Here is an 18,554-nt window from a genome sequence, read left to right on the forward strand (position 1 = left end):
GTAGAATGGAGGTAATTTTCTCAATTACGGTATTGGATTGTTAAGAATGATGATTGGACAAGGATTTTAGAAAATCCCACAGCAATACATTTGGCATAGTTTTATATGAATATTTTTCTCCAATAATTGTGTCCCAACATTCGTAAGCAGTGCTACATTTTCTTTTCAGATGATGAGCTGGTGATAAATCCTAAGATTTTCCCACATATCAAGCTGGGAGATATTGTGGAAATTGCTCATCCCAATGATGAGTACAGGTGAGAAGAGACGTGACTTTATAATATACAATTTTTGACAATACTGGCAGGTTAGCCTACACAATGACTGTGTTGCTTTGGACTATTTTGTTTTAACAAGTGGATTTCCTAGGGCACAGGTCCTCAGGACCCCACACAGTGTATGTTTTGCAGGTCTCCTCACAGAGGTCTGGGTTTTTATCACCGGCCAATCAGCTCCTACCTGTCATTTTTCAAACCAAGCATGTAACTTCACAGTTAGGAGCTGATTAGCTGGTGATAAAAACCAGACATGTTATCACTTCATTGAGCTTAATAAATCTGCCCCAGAATCACAAGTTAAATAATTAGCTCCACCTGTGAATCTTTTAAAATGTGTCAATGAGTAATAAATGCACCTGTGCACCTGCTGGGTGACCTGAAAACCGTGAACTGTGTGGACTGAGTTTGAGAACCCCTGTCCTAGGATATAATGGAGAGGTATTGATGCCTTTTTGATGCTGTAACCTTACAGGAACTTGAACAATAACTTCAAACATAATTTACATTTAAGTGTTTAGTATGATGAAAAAGACAGTACTTGGTCCCTAGACACGAAAATTTCTCATTGCTGCTGTCCACAGTAATAGGATTATCCAGGATGTACTAATATACACATGCAGGGAGAGGGGCTCCCACTCGTCAAGTGGGTGTTTTTGTGGGTGGCTGTCCACAAATATTATTTGATTTTAGGCCACTTGGTGTGATCTTTCCTGGTTAACCTTAGACATTTTGCTGGTTAGGGTGACCTTGTTCTCAGATTTCTTGTTCATGATCTGTCTCTCTCCAGTCCTCTCTTACTGCAGGTGAAGTCTCTGAAAGATGATTTGCAGAAAGGTACAATATTCTTGTCATTTCCTTTTACTTTATTTTCAACTTCATTTTTCGCCACTGAACATTCACTCTATTTTCAGAGACTGTTAGTGTTGATCAGACAGTGGCTCAGGTTTTTCGTCTCAGGGCTTACCAAGATGTCTATGTCAATGTGGTTGACCCAAAGGTAAATTCATAATCTCTACAATAGAAAGATTTCTTGTATTTCTTGCACAAACCTAGCTATTTTTACTGGTTAACATCTTAAGGTGGAAACTCTTGTTCTCTATGGGTTCAAATAGCTTCCCAGGTACAGCTATGGCTGTGAGGACTGTGTCTATTGCTATTTTGCATAAATATGTTTGTAAGCGTTATCCCAAATTATAGCACATCAAATTTCTTGCTTAACCTATTTACGACAAACACTTTGTGCACATTGATGTGCTCATCTCTGTCCTATTTTTGGCAATTGTTCCCTACTTACACATACATGAACTATGTAACTGGGCCGCGACACCTTATTTATTTAAAGTTTCTTATATAGCGCTGCATATTCCGTTGCGCTTTGCAATTGTAAACAGTGATAAAACAAACTGGTAGTAACAAACTGACATAGAGGTAGGAAGGCCCTGTCCGCAAGCTTACAATCTGTAGGTTATGTAAAAGCAATACTCTATTGAATAAAAAACGTCAATGTTTAAGGTACCTGCATAGTGACTCTTTCAGGGTTAGGTTTAAAATGAATTAGGTGCAATTTCAGATATCTTGTAAAAGTGTCATTACATGTATGTATGTATGTATGTATGTATGTATGTATATGTATGTAAGGACATTCCTTAAAACTGAGACCCCAAGTGACCTCAAATTGTTGAACGGTAGTGTATATAGATAGATAGGTGTTACCTTCCTGCATAAGAAGGCAGTGCTATACTTCTCGCATAGCAGTATAGATTGTCCGTTTGCAGGTTTGCACCTTTTAGTTGGATGCACTTAACTCTAAATGCAAGCCATACAGGTATATTCAATGCCGCAGGGCGAGCTGCGGGGACAGGGTTTGAAAAGCCATCCTCGCTGTCCACCCCCCTCACCAGCTGTTCGCCTTATTCTACATTCTGGGGAAATCCTCGCTGTCAGAGGGTGGCAAGGATACCCCTAAATGGCGAGGTTCGCCGCAAATGCAGCAAGCCTATTGGATTTTGAGGTGAGCCTCACTGTTTTGATGACGACTCACTGTTTTCACCTTGCCTCAGGGAACAGGCGAGGTGAAAATGGCAGCCGCTCACCCCCCCTCCGCCGCATTGAATATACCCCATAATGTTCAAGTGTTTCTCCCATAACATGCTTATCTTTGTACTAAACTGTAATAAGGTAGTGAATTGACTCATCTACTAGGTAAGTCCACTTCAGTGCCAAAACAGGTACTTACTCTTTAATCCATTTTTCTGAATTAAGGTGAGTGACACTGCCATACCTACGGGTATGGAGGTCGCAAAACCAAGAGCTGGTACAAAATGAAATAAAACTTGTTTGTGATGCTTGCTAGTGGAGAGGAGGGCCAAAAGAAAATCCATAACTAGAACCATATTCAATAACTGAGTGAACAGAACATCACTAAAGAAGAAGAGAGCGCGCTGAGTCTTCCAGGTGGATTCAGAAAAATAGATATAACAGTAAATTGAAAAAATTATCTTTTGTAATTCTTTCTGTATGGGGTTGTCAGGATCCATTGGTATCTGAATTTGTTTTTGGGCACAGGAACTTGGATCACTGGACTGTATAGATGACTGCTGATATGAGTCCTGATAAATATGCATATCTTGCTACTCTCCAGAGAAGACTCTGCAGTAGGTTAGGTAGCCATGCTCGAAATTAATGATCATGGACTGGAACTGGTGGAGCTTAACACTGAGACCGGACATGGACTGATAATACTTCACATGGAAACCGGGCTGAGACCTATAATGCTTCACATGGAAACCGGGCTGGGACCGATAATGCTTCACATGGAAACGGAGCTGGGACCTATAATGCTTCACATGGAAACCGGGCTGGGACCGATAATGCTTCACATGGAAACGGAGCTGGGACCGCTTATGCTTCACATAACCGGACTGGGACCCATAATGCTTTACATGGAAACCGGGCTGAGACCTATAATGCTTCACATGGAAACCGAGCTGGGACCTATAATGCTTCACATGCAAACCGGGCTGGGACCGATAATGCTTCACATGGAAATGGAGCTGGGACTGCTTATGCTTCACATAACCGGACTGGGACCCATAATGCTTCACATGGAAACCGTGCTGGGACCGATTATGCTTCACATGGAAACCAGGCTGGGACCGATAATGCTTCACATAGAAACTGGGCTGGGACCGATAATGCTTCACATGGAAAATGGAATGGGACCCATAATGCTTCACATGGAAACCGGGCTGAGGCCGATAATGCTTCACACGGAAACTGTGCTGGGACTGGTAATGCTTCACATAGAAACCAAGTTTGGACCGATAATGCTTCACATGAAAACCATGGAAAATGGGATGGGACCCATGATGCTTCACATGGAAACCATGGAAAATGGGATGGGACCCATAATGCTTCATATGGAAACCGGGCAGAGACCGATAATGCTTCACAAGGAAACTGGACTGGGACTGGTAATGCTTCATATAGAAACCAAGCTGGGATTGATAATGCTTCAAATGGAAACTGGGATGGGACAGATAATGATTCACATGGATACCCAGGCTGGGACCAATAATGCTTCACATGGATACCCAGGTTGGGACTGATAATGCTTCACATGGAAACCCAGGCTGGGACCGATAATGCTTCACATGGATACCCAGGCTGGGACTGATAATGCTTCTCATGGAAACCCAGGCTGGGACCGATAATGCTTCACATGGATACCCAGGCTGGGACCAATAATGCTTCACATGGATACCCAGGCTGGGGCCAATAATGCTTCACATGGATACCCAGGTTGGGACTGATAATGCTTCACATGGAAACCCAGGCTGGGACCGATAATGCTTCACATGGATACCCAGGCTGGGACTGATAATGCTTCACATGGAAACCCAGGCTGGGACCGATAATGCTTCACATGGATACCCAGGCTGGGACCAATAATGCTTCACATGGATACCCAGGCTGGGGCCAATAATGCTTCATGTGGAAACTGGGCTGGGACCGGTAATGGCCATGGATTCATAATGGGAGATTCAGCATGGTAGATTTAAAATCTCTCACCAAGTGTTTAGATGACTTCAGGGGAATAAAAAAAAAGTATTCAAATTTAAATAATGGGTTGGAATAAAGCATGGGGGAGTGTCATCTTCTTTGTCTATAATAAAAAAATGAATTTAAAAAAATGGTGTGGGTCCCCCCACGAGCATGACCAGACCCAGGCTCTTGGAGCAGTCCTGGTTCTCAAAATATGGAGGACAAAATGAGTAGGGTTCCCCCGTATTTTAGGGACCAGCACCCGTGGCCAAAGCATTACCCACCCTAACAAGTCAGCCCAGGCCTGGAGTTTTTGGGAAGATGTGGACCCCCCAAATAAAGGGGATCTCCCTCTCCAAGGCACCTCAGGCCTGGGCTGAAGCCTGGGGCGTTGGGTGCAGGGTTGATAGCTTGTTTAAACAGGGGTTTTAAAATATTTTATTAAACTGCAGTTTGTCTCCACCCAGGGGCTCATTAGTCGAATTGCAAAGGAATCTCTCGGTGTGTACACATCATTAGTCTGGAACTTGTATATTTAGCAGATGGATAACTTGCTTTCCGAATGGCAACGTTTAACAGCACACAAAGATCCAGAAACTCTGCAGAATAGACGAAGCAGTATTGAGGAATGATTAGAATGTGGATGGTCTAATAGCACATAACAAAAGAACACTGTTGGACTAGAAAACAGCAGGCAGGAACACACTGGTTTTAGATTAGTTGAAGCCTAACAGGTGGAAAACTAAATTAGGATAGAAATAACAGCAGCACTAAGATGCAGCCAGATAAACAAGTGCAGAAGTTAGGAACATGTTTCATGAGAGTTGAGTTCTTTTGAACACAGGAGGGTCTTGTAATCAGTGAAGTTCAGTTCTGAGTTTGAGATATAGGAACCACAGGCTGCAGCTTAACGGCACTGATACTTGAGAGCAGAGATGAAGTTGCCATTTGTATATAGATATCCCAGCAGTAGAGTAATAGGAAACTTATTGAGACTGCATGCTTTCTGCAGACATGGAGGCAGGAATACAGCACTGTGACTTATTGATCTTGAAGTGTGCTGGTGAAAAGGAAGGGATTAAATAGGAGCTGCAGGTCTCAAATTAATAAGTAAGCTGAGGTATGGATTGGAGGAGATGTGATCAGCTGACCAGAACCAAAATAGGGGTCCCTATGCACCAGCTCCACAATACAAGTACAACTAGAAAACTTGCATGAAGCAGGTTTTGCAGGCACGTTTTGTGATGGATATTAGAAAAGGAATCAGGCGCAGAACATAGAAATTATGTCATGAGCAGATGTGGGAATATATAACCAAGTTAATCTTTATTGTTCATGACATACTTTGTATGTGCAGATATTCTGTGTCCAATTATATTCAAACTGATTAGTTGATAGACCTCCAGCAGCTCCCAATTAGTTTACTGGAGCACTAAAACAAACAATATATTAAACACAGAGAGCACTTGGAGTAAAGCGTCGCATCAGCCAGTCAGACGCGGCAACGAGGAGACACCTTCCGACCACGAGATGGAGCCCAGTGTCCGTGCAGATCTCTCAGCCGTGCTGGTACCTTACAGTTGTATATCATGCAGTGGTCGCCTCAATCAGTCCGGGTGGCTGGACCTTATTGCTGGGCACGCACTGACTCCCAAGTATATTGAGCATAACGGGTATTGAAGCAGGGGTAAATCAGGAAAAATAAGCATGGTAAATCAGGTATATATAGACACCTTAACACCTTTCAACCTCGCCGGGTTTTACAGCGAGGTGGAAACAGCATGTGCAGCCGCCAAAACAGAGAGGCTTGCGGCTATGAACGATGAATAGGGGGATTGGCTGGAGCGGGGTTAAATGGCGAGGGTGGCTTGTTTTCGCTGATCCTCACCATTTAACCCCCACACAGGCCGCATTGAATATGGCCCAGTGTGTCAGCATGCACTGATGCATTGGGCGGTATTCAATGAGATGAATCGTTTGTCACAGCGATTCTGTTTTTTCATTCGCCTGCCAATCGCCGGTTTTTTGCTGTCAATCGCCATGCATGGGGATTCGTGGGGAGTCGCCGAGTCACCCTATTCAACGTGGCTGAGAATCGCCGGCCCTAACGGCGATTCTCAGCCAACCCTGCGTTTCCCAAAGCAGCGTCAGTAATGTCGTCAGTGTTTAAAAAAAGCAGTGAAATGCAATAGAAATGCTAATTACCCTGAATAAACGCATTCCAATGCAGCAGACGCCAAAATCGGGGTAATCTGCACAAAGGGCAAACGAAGGAGTGAGGTGGGGAGGAGAATCATGGGTAAGTGAGGTGCACCATGGGTAAGAACAGTGCTTTGTGGGAGAAAAAAAAAATACCTCAAAAAATTAAATATATATTTGTATAACACTTCTACGACCATGACATCACACAAGGGCAGCAAATAATAATACATTACACTTGCACAGTTAAATAGAACACTTAAAACCAATTATTTGACATGTTCCTATCAAAGTTCACCAGAAAAAAATGACGAGGGACACTCGGTGAGGAACGGCGATATGTAACAAGAAAAAGGAATCGCCAACTTCACATTGAATACACTTTTGGCGATTCCCCTCAACTACCGTCGATTCCCCATGAAAAATCCTATACACAAAAAACGGCGATTTGTACAGGAAAACATTTGGCGATTGCAGCTTCATTCACCGGTCGTCAACGGCGATTCTAGCTCATTGAATACGGTGATTCGCATTTGGAGCTCCAAAAATCACCGTCAGCCACGAAAAAACCCCGGAATCGCCATAAAACTTGGCGATTCCGGCTCATTGAATACCGCCCATTGTGTGCTCAAGAGGGCATTGCTGGTGGGGGAGTTTTCGCTCACCCGCTCTGGCTGACAAGATGTTTGCACATCTTGCCATTGTCCCTTCCTGCTTCACCTCGGTAATGACACATGGAGAGACGCTGTTTGATGTGAGTGAGTCATTAACATATTTGTACAAAAATCCATTTGCTGTATATTAATAGATTGTAAGCTCCTCAGAGCAGGGCACTCTTCCCTCCTGTTGTCAAAGCCCCCTTCTCTCCACATTTCACCTACAGGTCTCCCATATTCAAACACTCAGCGACCATCTTTGTCCGCATACTCATCTCCATATTGGCCACCAGCCCCTATTAGTACGTTGATCACTTCCTCACTACTTACATCCAAGCTGTACTGTGTATTGAATTGTGCCGCTCTTGTTACCTGTACTCTGCTTTTGTTATTTACTTACTGTAATGTTAAGTTTGTCTCCCTGTACTGTTTCTTTGTACGGCGCTGCAAAACACTTGTGGCGCCTTATACATAAAAATATAATAATAAATAATGTAGTAATTTTTCATTCCTCAAAGAAATTTACAATGTTCTTATCAATGTGCTAATAATACGTCTGCATCAATAGGATGTTACACTTGACCTGGTGGAGCTGACGTTTAAGGATCAGTACATAGGCCGTGGAGACATGTGGAGACTGAAGAAAAGTTTGGTAAGTTGTAAAAGTAAAACGCACACACACACATTTTTTGTCAGTACATGTAAAAATAGGATACATACAGATGATGCCGCCGGTCCAAAAACCGATGCTGGCATCCCAAAGGTGGGAAACCTGACGGGTCAGTTAAGTTTACTTACCTTCCACCAGCCCCCAACCATAACTTTCCCTTCTAGCAGCCTAACCTGAACCCTCCCCCGCAGCCTGACCCTAATCCTCCCTATTAGTGCCTAATCCTCACTCCCCCAACGCAAGATCACCTTGTTGCTGGTCAAGTTCATAAATTAGAGGGGAAAAGGCTGGATCATTTTTCAAGACCGTGGTCCACCTCAAACACCCATTTTATCTGCCACTTTCATGATGGCTAAGCAAAGATCAACTTTTTACTATTCTTAAAGATTTATATTATTCGTTACTGAACAGACTTCTCATACTTTTCCTGGCAGGTCAGCTCTTGTGCATACATTACTCAGAAGGTGGAGTTAGCGGGAATCAGGTAGGTAGCTAATATTGTGCAACATATATTATTAATATGATGGAGTTAATAGACAAGCTGTTATTCTTCAAACTTATATCATGGTTATATATACACAAAATATATAATACATTTGTGATTTTGAACTTATTCCAGTTTGGACAAGTCCCTGAGTACATCAGAAGAGGTTATTGCTGCGCTAGGAAGCTCAATGGACATGTCTCTATATAACAACCCTAATATTGCATGCTTTTTATGAACCGCTAGTTAATGGATTATCAGTTGTAAAAATTCTTTGTTTTCATGAACTCCCTTATCCTGCCTGAGGGACACCGGATAACACTAGTGTGTAGAGCAGGGGTGGCCAACCGGTCAGAGGTAAAGAGACGAAAAATATCGATAGTCAAGCTAAAGAGCCGACATCATGCGCGCGCCAAAAAAAGGGGCGTAGTCTATTTTGACCCCTTGGGTGGGTGTGATACAAATATGCCTTCAATAGTGCAGTGCCATATATACATATGCCCCCAATAGTGCCAGATACACATATGCCCCCCACGGTGCCAGGTATGCACCACACGGTGCCGGGTATGCCCCCACAGTGCCAAAAAGCTGGTATGCCCCCACAGTGCCAAAAGCTGGTATGCCCCCACAGTGCCACAAACTGCTATGCCCCCCACAGTGCCACAAACTGCTATGCCCCCCACAGTGCCACCAACTGCTATGCCCCCACAGTGCCACCAACTGCTATACCCCCACAGTGCCACCAACTGCTATGCCCCCACAGTGCCACAAACTGCTATGCCCCCACAGTGCAAATTTCCCAGCAGCAGCACTCACTGTTGTTGCTGCTGCTGCCAGGCGGGGAGAGGACAGTCTGGCGTCCCCCTGCAGTCCTCCTGTCATGTCACCGATGGGAGGAGAGCACAGTACACCGCGCGTCTCCTTCCCCCTCACTTCCCTGTGACTGGGCCGCCCACCAATCAAAGCTCGCTGGCCGGCTCCTGATTAGCTGCTGGCCCACGAGCTCTGATTGGCAGACGGCCCAGTCACAAGAATGCACAGTAAGGGGTAGGAGAGATGCGTGATGCGCGCTCTCCTCCCCTCAGAAGGAGAAGGGATTCAGGGAGCAGGGGGGACTGGGACAGACGGCGGACAGCAGTGGGAGCAGGAGCCGCACTTTACATGGGGGAGAGCCGCATGAGGCTCAAGAGCCACAGGTTGGCCACCACTGGTGTAGAGTATTGTCCCAGGAGCAGGCACAATTTTAAGCAACGTTTATTTGTGGGCTGCCTTTTCTGCCTCAGCAACCCATAATCACATTAGTTTATTTTTTATTTTTTTAACCTTTTGTTGGGCCTTGACAATGTCCAATCCCTACAGATCTGTGTGGATAGATCTAATTTCTGTAAGACTAATAACCTCTTAGTGCTCAATAATCCACACAAGTGAGATGGATCACAGTGACTATATGACAAGCATATATTTCAGAGGGGGCCCCTATTCCTATTTGCCTGTTGGCCCATTCAGTGAGAGAATGCCTTTGTAGAGCAATCATGCAAGAAAATAGAATTTACTTGCTCTTCAATTCCTCCTTTCACAGAGTTCAACAAATTTGATCTTTTTATTTACAAAAATGCCAGTTTTGTTGTCAAAAGTTTAATCTTTGTAACATGGTTATCCTGTGTCCCTGAGTTAGGACAAACTGGTTTTTTGTACTCTGTTAAATCTATTTCTCTTACTACATCTGGAGGACACTGCATTCTCTCCATCTTTCTGTTCCGTTCTGTTTTATCCATCCTTGTTTTGAGTGTTGTTCTTGTTTAGAATGTTTTTTTTTGGGTATTGACATAAATAATATTTATTTCAGTTGTTTTTGTTTTTTGCTTTCCTCGTGAGCAGGGGTGCTCAAAATGTTGCATTTATAGTGTTACACATCCAAGCACATGCGCGCATGCAGGGGGGTTTCCGAGTACCTAGAACCCCCCCACCAGTTTATCGGCATAGGTGTAACGTGTTTAATCAGATTTTAGATGGAGCCTCAGGCATAGGGCTGCCGGCATCTATCTCCTATTGCAAATAGAGACAGTCTGCCGCTGAACTGGCTGCAAGTAGAGGGGGGCTAGCATGCAGCTCCCACAGGCAGTGATCCATGTGGCTGTTATAGTGTCGAGCTGATCGTGGTGATACAGGGACTGACTGTCCTCACTCCTCAGCGATGGAGCAGACAAGTGTTTGGGTTATATCCTGGGGGCTAAGGTACTTATGCTGCCTGCTTGAGGCAGACTGTTATTTTAGGGAAAGAACTGTGTGTATTTTATGTGTGTGTTTGTGTGTTCATGCTGTATGTTTGGATGCTATATGTGCAAGCAGGCTTTGTGTGTGTATGTTATGTGTGTGTACATGATGTGTGTTTGTGTGTACAAACTGTATGTATGGATGCTATGTGTGCAAACATGCTTTTTGTATATTGTGTGCATACATTCAGTGTGTGTGTATCCTATATGTGTACATGCTTTGCGCTTACATGCTGTGTGTATGTATGATGTGTGTACGTGCTGTGTACATAAAAGTAATGTGTGTGTGTGTATGTATGCTGTGTGTATACTTGCTGTCTATATGTATGCTATCTGTGCATACATGTCATGTATATAATATGTGTGTGTGTGTGTATGTATGCTATGTCTGTCATTATGTGTGCCTGTGTTTATGCTGTGTCTATACAATGTGTGTATGTATGCAAATTGTGTGTATATGTCGAATGTATCTATGCTGTGTATGTATGTATGTATGTATGTATGTGCAGAGTGTGTATGCAGTGTGTGTATTTGTGTCCGCAATGTGTAGGGTATCAATATGTGTGCAGTATTTTATGTATATACAGTATGCATGTGAATGTACAGAGGTATGTGTGTGTATACATATAAAATGATAAAACATCAAGTACATAAATACATTCATGTACATAACTTCCCCATGAAAATCCTACGTTTGCCCCTGCAGCATGCCTTGTCACAGTTTTAGCACTCCCTAATACAAAATGTATAGTTTTGCAACAGCTGGTGGATTGCATATTGTGCACCCTGCTGTACTGTTTTATAAACTTTGTCCAACATATATGTTAAACTGACACATTACACATTATTGCTTTCTTTAGTGTCTTGTAGTTATTGTGCTCTCTGGTGTGAGCTGCACTTGCACAGGTTGTGTTGTGGTTTTGACTGTTGGTGCTGTTAGGGTACCAAAAAAAACAGCCATTGGGTTTCTGAACATTCTTCTGTTATGATTAGTATATTAAGAGGTTTTGATTTTATTTTTTCAATAATTGATTGAAAATAAATTAAATTACTTTTGGATACGATGTGAATAGTGTTCCCTAAATTGTATTTTGATGCAGCCTGCAATGTGATATTTTCTATATTGTAGAGCGCAGGCAGGAGAGTTATGGGTGAAGAGCGAAAAGGTGACGTGTGGCTACATCAGTGAGGATACCAGGGTGGGTGTGCTCTTTATACCTTTCTCTTGTTGCCTCCTCCTCCCATGCTGCTGTTCTGATGATTGCATCATCTTCCAATTTCTGCAGGTAGTGTTCCGTTCTACATCCGCCATGGTTTATATATTTATACAGATGAGCTGTGAGATGTGGGACTTTGATATTTATGGTATGACTTTATCAATGTCTATTAACACTGGAATGCTTTCACATCCCTGTAGTTTTGTCTGCTGCTTATTTTTCGGCATTATCCTAAGATTTCTGCTTATTGGTGTTTCATACGGGTGCCGGACGGGGTCCTGACAGTCAGGATCCCGACAGTCATTAACCCGACGTCGGGATCCTGACTGTTAAAACACTGACGACCGGGTTTCCGACGGCCGTCGGCTATTTTCCCTCGTGGGGGTCCACGAACCCCATAGAGGGAGAATAGAATAGGTGGCGAGCATAGCTCGCCATCGTGCCCGCAGTATGGCGAGCGCAGCGAACCCGCAAGGGGCTTTGTTGCGCTGTCCACGCTGTCTGTCACCGGCCAGTGGGGATAATGACTGTCGGGATCCCGTCTGTCTGCGAAACATACCACACATATAAGACACAGGGGTATCCAATTAGGTATGATGAAACACAGGCATGGGTTTTGGGATTTTTAAAGTTGTTACTCCAATGGTTTATTTTCATATCAGTGCCACTTTTCACTACTAATTTTGTTTACTGATAATGGGAAGACAACAAAAAGAGGTACTGATAATGCTTAATTCACCATTCTGAGACTCTCAGTTTGTTTTCCACACAGCCATGAAGTTTTACCATTAGCTATGTTAAATGCCTATTACAATTAAGTAACCCACCTGCATATATGCAATCTGTACCTATGCTACAGTGTATATGGACAATGAATGACATGAACAATAGACTTTCAATAACTCTGCTGCAGTCCTGCTTTCTAAATGTTAAAAAACACGAGAGTTACTATATCCCGCTCTGTGGCCTCCTCCTGTGCTCACCATATGCTGCTGATGGCTGGATTCTGACACCTCCTGCTGGGTGCACGTTTGTAAAGAGTGGACAAGGTTTATTTTATTTGATGATCCAGAGGAATCATGTAATATTTGTAATATTTATTACAGGTGATCTATACTTTGAAAAGGCAGTCAATGGATTCCTAGCTGATCTATTCAATAAGTGGAAGGTAAGTCCCGAGAGGCTCTTGTCTATTTGTCTGGGCATAACTCACAAAATAATTACAAACTCCCTAAAGTAACAAGAATAGTGAATATTATGCATTGTACTCGTCAATGTGTTTATATAGATTAAAAGTGTTTGGAAGTACCTTCATTTTTGTGAAGGCAATCTATGTACAAAATATGTCTGTAACCAGTGAGAAAGAAGGCTTTGTTAAGGCAGGGCCAGTGATACGGGTAATGCTTCTCTCCAAACCTTTCCAAACATGGAAGCTATGCAGATTCTCAGGGTCATAGGGTTGACTATAAGAAGGCCAACAGTCATTAGGTTAACCACTACTGGTCGAAAGGCCATAGGTCAACACTTTTAAAATGTTGACATGGCTTAGGTTGAAAGGTCGAGATAAGCAATAGGTCAATATGAAGAAGGTCGATATGAGTTTTCCACGTTTCTCCTTCATCCACTAGGGGACACTGCTGGTCTTTTTACAATGGGGATAGATTGGTGGTCAGATAGGAGTCAGCACTTTTTTAATGTGGCAGGCTCCTCCCACTCTATCCCCACCCAGACCCCAGTCTTAGAAAAGTGCCTGGCAGCGGCAGGGGAGCACCACGAGTCATGGTGATCAGGGCAGGAGTGTTCAAATTCCCGCAGGCAGGATATATACATAGCTCAAGCACCCTTCGTCCTTCTTCTTGCTCAGCCAAGCCACGCCCCCCCTGTGATACTCTTATGCTGCTTTCCCACTGCAGAAATGGGTAAAGACCCGGTATTGTTAAATGGGACTTTAAAACGTGTCTAGCCTGAAACTCCTTTCCCACTGCATGTTGTAAACGGTATATTACTGGTTAATTACCGCTTTTGTACTGGTCACATTAAACCCGTTTTAATTCACCAGTAATATACCACGTGTCCCCTGGTACCTGTCCTGCACCCCCCCCCCCCTGCCCCCATACCTGGCAGATGGTACCCCCGCTCCCCCCCCCCCCTCCCCTGGTACCTGCAAGCAGACTTGCAGTGCGCCCTGGTGGATGAAGGAGAAAAGAGGAATTTGGTACTCACCGCTAATTCCATTTCTCCGATACCACAGGGGACACTGCAAGCCCTTCCAGCGCTTTTCCTCCTGGCCTGTTGAGTGTGTATTGTGTGCTGTGGAATTCTGCTGTCTTCTTCTGCCATTCCTACCTTGGAGATTTCCTGACCTCTCCTCCTCTTGTACACAGTTTTATAAGACTGGGATCTTGCTGGGGATTGAGAGGGAGGAGTTCCGACTCCTATCTGACCACCACTCTATCCCCATAGTTAGAAGACCTGCAGTGTTTGCTGTGGAATCAAAGAAAGAGAATTAACGTTGAGTACCAAATTCCTGGTTTTTTTTTTGTGTGTCTATGTCAACATATGTCGACATGGACAGCAAATAAGTGTACCGCGTCCCCTCGCATGTCTTGCTTCGCTCGCCATGCTACAGGCACAGTGCCTCGCTACACTATATTATTCTCCCTCTATATCCACTTGGATAGTAAAGAATGAACCCCCCTATGAAAGTTTAAAAACCCCCAAAAACAAACCTCATGTCAACCTATTGTATAGGGTCAACCTTTTGACCTTGTCCGCTAAAGGTACGTCAACCTTTTTCATGTGTCGGCCTTTGACCTTTCAACCTATTGACTGCCGACCGCAACCCACTTCTCTTGGGACTGAATGCACGTCATCTTCTGTTATCTGTGAGTATTACATGCACCCTGGTACATCCATGTCAACTTCGATACAGTTCATACCCTGTAACTATATGTTGCCTCATGCACAGGGATTTACAGCTGCTATGTATTCCTTATTCAGGAGAAGAACTGCAGTCATGAAGTCACAGTCGTACTCTTCTCTAGAACCTTTTATGATGCAAAATCCTTAGGTATGTACAAAGATATGCACTCTGAGATAGCTGGCCTGCTGAGCTGATGTATAAATAATATTTAGTCTACTGCTTTGAACGGTTAATTGTGAGAAGGTCAGTAGTTGATATTAGTTATAGCTTGCCAATTGGGTATAAGGCTCTCACTCTGGGTTTTAGTGGTGAAAAAAGAAGCAAATCTTTGTATCCAGTTGTTACATTAAAGTGAGATGTGAATATGTTAATTTTATCTTTTTCTAGTTTGTCCTAATTTTAAAATAAAAATATTTAAAATATTGAATTTTATTGTCATTATTCTTATTTTGTATACAGGTCTTGCTGGGAGATTTCATCATCTCCTTTCTGTTTAAATTATTGACATATATTTTAAACTCCGGTGCAATCACCCCCCTAGTTGCATTTAAAGGATCCTTCTAGAATCAAGAAATCTTCTTTTATCGTTAATTGTCTCTTTTAGATGACTTTCCTGAAGCACATCGTAACAACGCTGCCATCATACAGGATCACATGGGGAGATTCTATGAAGATTTCTATAAGTAAATACATCATCTATGGGGATTTTCTTATCTTTTCTCATTTTTATTTATTCTTTTTAATACTTTAAAACATTCTGCTAAGTCTGTTCTATTGGTTTGTTAACGTACAGGTTTCAGTTTTATTACCCTTAATTTGGGATACATATAATATCCTAGTGGTCATGATGCTGCCGTTTAAAAGGCTGACCTCAGCATCCCCAAATAAAGAATCCCGATGGGGCCTCCATAAGGTTCCTAACCCCCGCACCCCGCCACCTAAGCCTAACTCCTCCACCCCATAACCTAATCCCCCCTTCTTGGTGTCTAACTAAAACCCCCCATCCTCGCAAATTAACCCTTTCTCCCACCCCAGCAACCTAATCCTAAATCCCCCAATAGTGCCTAACCCTTATCCCTGGCCGCAGGCTAGCCTGCACTGCATACTCACCTATCAGGATGCCAGCTGTTGATATACTGGCATCGGCATCCTGATGTATTTGATGATCTCTCTTCTGATTGAAGTCAGGATGCCAGCATCAGTATACTGAACACTGGGATGCTGACTATATCCCCTTTATTCTAGTACTTAGGCTATGTTTAAAATATAACAAACATATCATGTACCTGTCTACTTTAGTTCACTGTATGTCTTCAGGTATTTAGAGCATTATACATAGCAGTTACCATGGGGAAGAAAAACTTTTCAGGACCATGTGAGTTAAGGTGGCCATACATCAGAATGATTCCAGGACTGAACGCACGATTTTGACAGATTGAGCGATCGATTGTGACGTTTATCTCTCCTTATCACCCTTGCATTTATCTCTTGTTAAAGCTTAATACATCTGCCCCATTGTGAGGTATTTCGGTAAGATGAGGATGCAATGCGTGGTCCCGTGGGTCATGAGATTGCTCCTATGATCTTATGTGCTGCACATATAATCAATCGGGATGGGTTGTTGTCATTAGCAGCTCGTATGTGGTTTTAGCACATACGATTGATAGTTCGATCAATCATAAAGTATGCATCCTATGCAGGTCTCTCTAATGTATGGCCACCTTCTGGCTGGTTGGAACAAAACCCTGGTAATGTATGAGAGCATATGACAGTTGACTTTCATTCAGATATTACCAGGTTTTTGTTCCAGTCAGCCAGATATGACAATATCGGCCAAATGTAATAGGGTGTGAGTATCAGAAAGTGAGAATTTTCCAATTTTTTTAAAGCAGCAATCAATTACACTGCAAAACAGGTTGATTTTTCCATGTGATTGCCGCTTTAAAACAATGGGAAAACTCCCCAAATCTCTCACTTTCTGATTCTCACACCCTATTACATTTTGCCCTAGCTCTGTAGATGTATGGCCAGCTTTACATGAAAGCAACAATTTTACACATATAAATATATATATATAGATATATCTATATATATATATATATATATATATATATATATATATATATATATATATATATATATATATATATATATATATATATATATAGATATATATATATAGATATATATATATATATAGAAGTATGGTCCTGTAAACAAGACCACCGGCACCAGGAATGAGGAAGTCCAAAACAGGAATACTTTAGTGCATATTTAATGCAAACATCTTCAAGCTCATATGAATCAAAGCATTTAAACAACACCCATAGGCTTTAGAGATACATAATCAAATTCTCACGTCTCCTCGACGGCCGTTTCGGTGCATAGGCACCTTCATCTAGAGGGGTTGTCAACCCCTCTAGATGAAGGTGCCTATGCACCGAAACGGCCGTCGATGAGACGTGAGAATTTGATTATGTATCTCTATGTATCAGGAGTATGTCCTGAAGACGGGCCTAGCCCGAAACGCCGTAGGCAAACCAGTAAACTACGTTTTTTGACTGAAAAAGACCTGGAGTGACGTGCATTATTTGGACTGTATATGTGGCTGAGGGGTAACCCTTGGCAACTGGACGGGCACCCGGGCAAGGTGTTAAACGCTAATTTGGTGGGCAGTGCCGGATCTTTTGGATTGATATATATATATATATATATATATATATATATATATACAAACGGGTTATTGAGCAGCACTCCCACTAGTAGTTAGCTTGCTCCGGTGCCCTTCCAGAGAGGGATTTGAGGTCCCACCGAAATAGTACAGTTCATAGGCGGCACCCGGAGACTCATTCAAATAAGTAATAATGCAGCGATTGGTGATCAAACGTTTTCGATGTTTATTACCATCGTCATCCTGATGACGATGGTAATAAACATCGAAAACGTTTGATCACCAATCGCTGCATTATTACTTATTTGAATGAGTCTCCGGGTGCCGCCTATGAACTGTACTATATATATATATATATATATATATATATATATATATATATATATATATATATATATATATATATATATATATATATATATATATATATATATATATATATGTGTAATATATGTAATTGCACTTTTGTTTGCTGTATATTACTGTAATGTCAAAGTTCGCACCTTTCTTAGTAAATAGCTATTTGTGTGTATTAACCCTGTGAGCGCCAACATCTCTGTGTAAGATGTTTAAAGTATCCTCTAAAAATACCAGCGTCGCTCACATTTGTTATATAAATTCAAATAAAAAATGTGCAAAAAAAGATGATATTTCTTATGTAAGGTAGGCATTACAGGTCATTATGATGAATACAAATGTTTGTTTGGCAATGTTCACATATATTTTGACAAATTCACTTGGCACTCAAAGGGTTAACATTTTTTTCTCTCGGTTTAGGGTGGTAGTTCAGAATGAGAGACGCGAAGAATGGACGTCACTGCTTGTCACTGTAAAAAAGATTTTCATCCAATACCCTGTGCTGGTACGACTGGAAGATGCAGGTTTGTGTAGGTTTAAGAGGCAATGGCCTAATATTGAATGATCCAAAACAAGCCTTGTGTTGTAACTGAATAATGTGGCGTCTTTTCCATGATGTTCTGTTCTTAGAATGCTTTCCACCAGGACACAACTCTACCTCTGATCAGGGGAATTATCTAGAAGCCATTAATCTGTCCTTTAATGGTACGTGTCACTTTCTTTTGAAAATGAATACTGAAAGTGATTATGTTTTTCTAGCAGGTTACTTCTGTCTTGGCTTA

At 42.4% G+C, this 18,554-nt stretch overlaps 1 protein-coding gene across 4 annotated transcripts in view; it reads left to right on the forward strand.

Moving 5' to 3' along the window:
• The window catches only part of DEPDC5 (DEP domain containing 5, GATOR1 subcomplex subunit), a 73,914-nt gene that overhangs the window by 5,562 nt on the left and 49,798 nt on the right, over positions 1-18,554 (forward strand). For all 4 annotated transcript variants that reach the window (XM_083147897.1, XM_083147914.1, XM_083147923.1 and 1 more), the window contains exons 3-14: positions 170-257; positions 1,066-1,112; positions 1,190-1,275; positions 7,746-7,829; positions 8,282-8,331; positions 11,734-11,803; positions 11,891-11,969; positions 12,928-12,989; positions 14,822-14,891; positions 15,349-15,427; positions 18,193-18,296; positions 18,403-18,477. In XM_083147897.1, the coding sequence (XP_083004023.1) occupies positions 170-257; positions 1,066-1,112; positions 1,190-1,275; positions 7,746-7,829; positions 8,282-8,331; positions 11,734-11,803; positions 11,891-11,969; positions 12,928-12,989; positions 14,822-14,891; positions 15,349-15,427; positions 18,193-18,296; positions 18,403-18,477 (894 nt within the window). The remainder of the gene's footprint in view (positions 1-169; positions 258-1,065; positions 1,113-1,189; positions 1,276-7,745; positions 7,830-8,281; positions 8,332-11,733; positions 11,804-11,890; positions 11,970-12,927; positions 12,990-14,821; positions 14,892-15,348; positions 15,428-18,192; positions 18,297-18,402; positions 18,478-18,554) is intronic.

The sequence above is a fragment of the Crinia signifera genome, chromosome 1 (genome assembly GCF_055691185.1).
Source record: "Crinia signifera chromosome 1, ASM5569118v1, whole genome shotgun sequence".
NCBI lineage: Eukaryota > Metazoa > Chordata > Amphibia > Anura > Myobatrachidae > Crinia > Crinia signifera.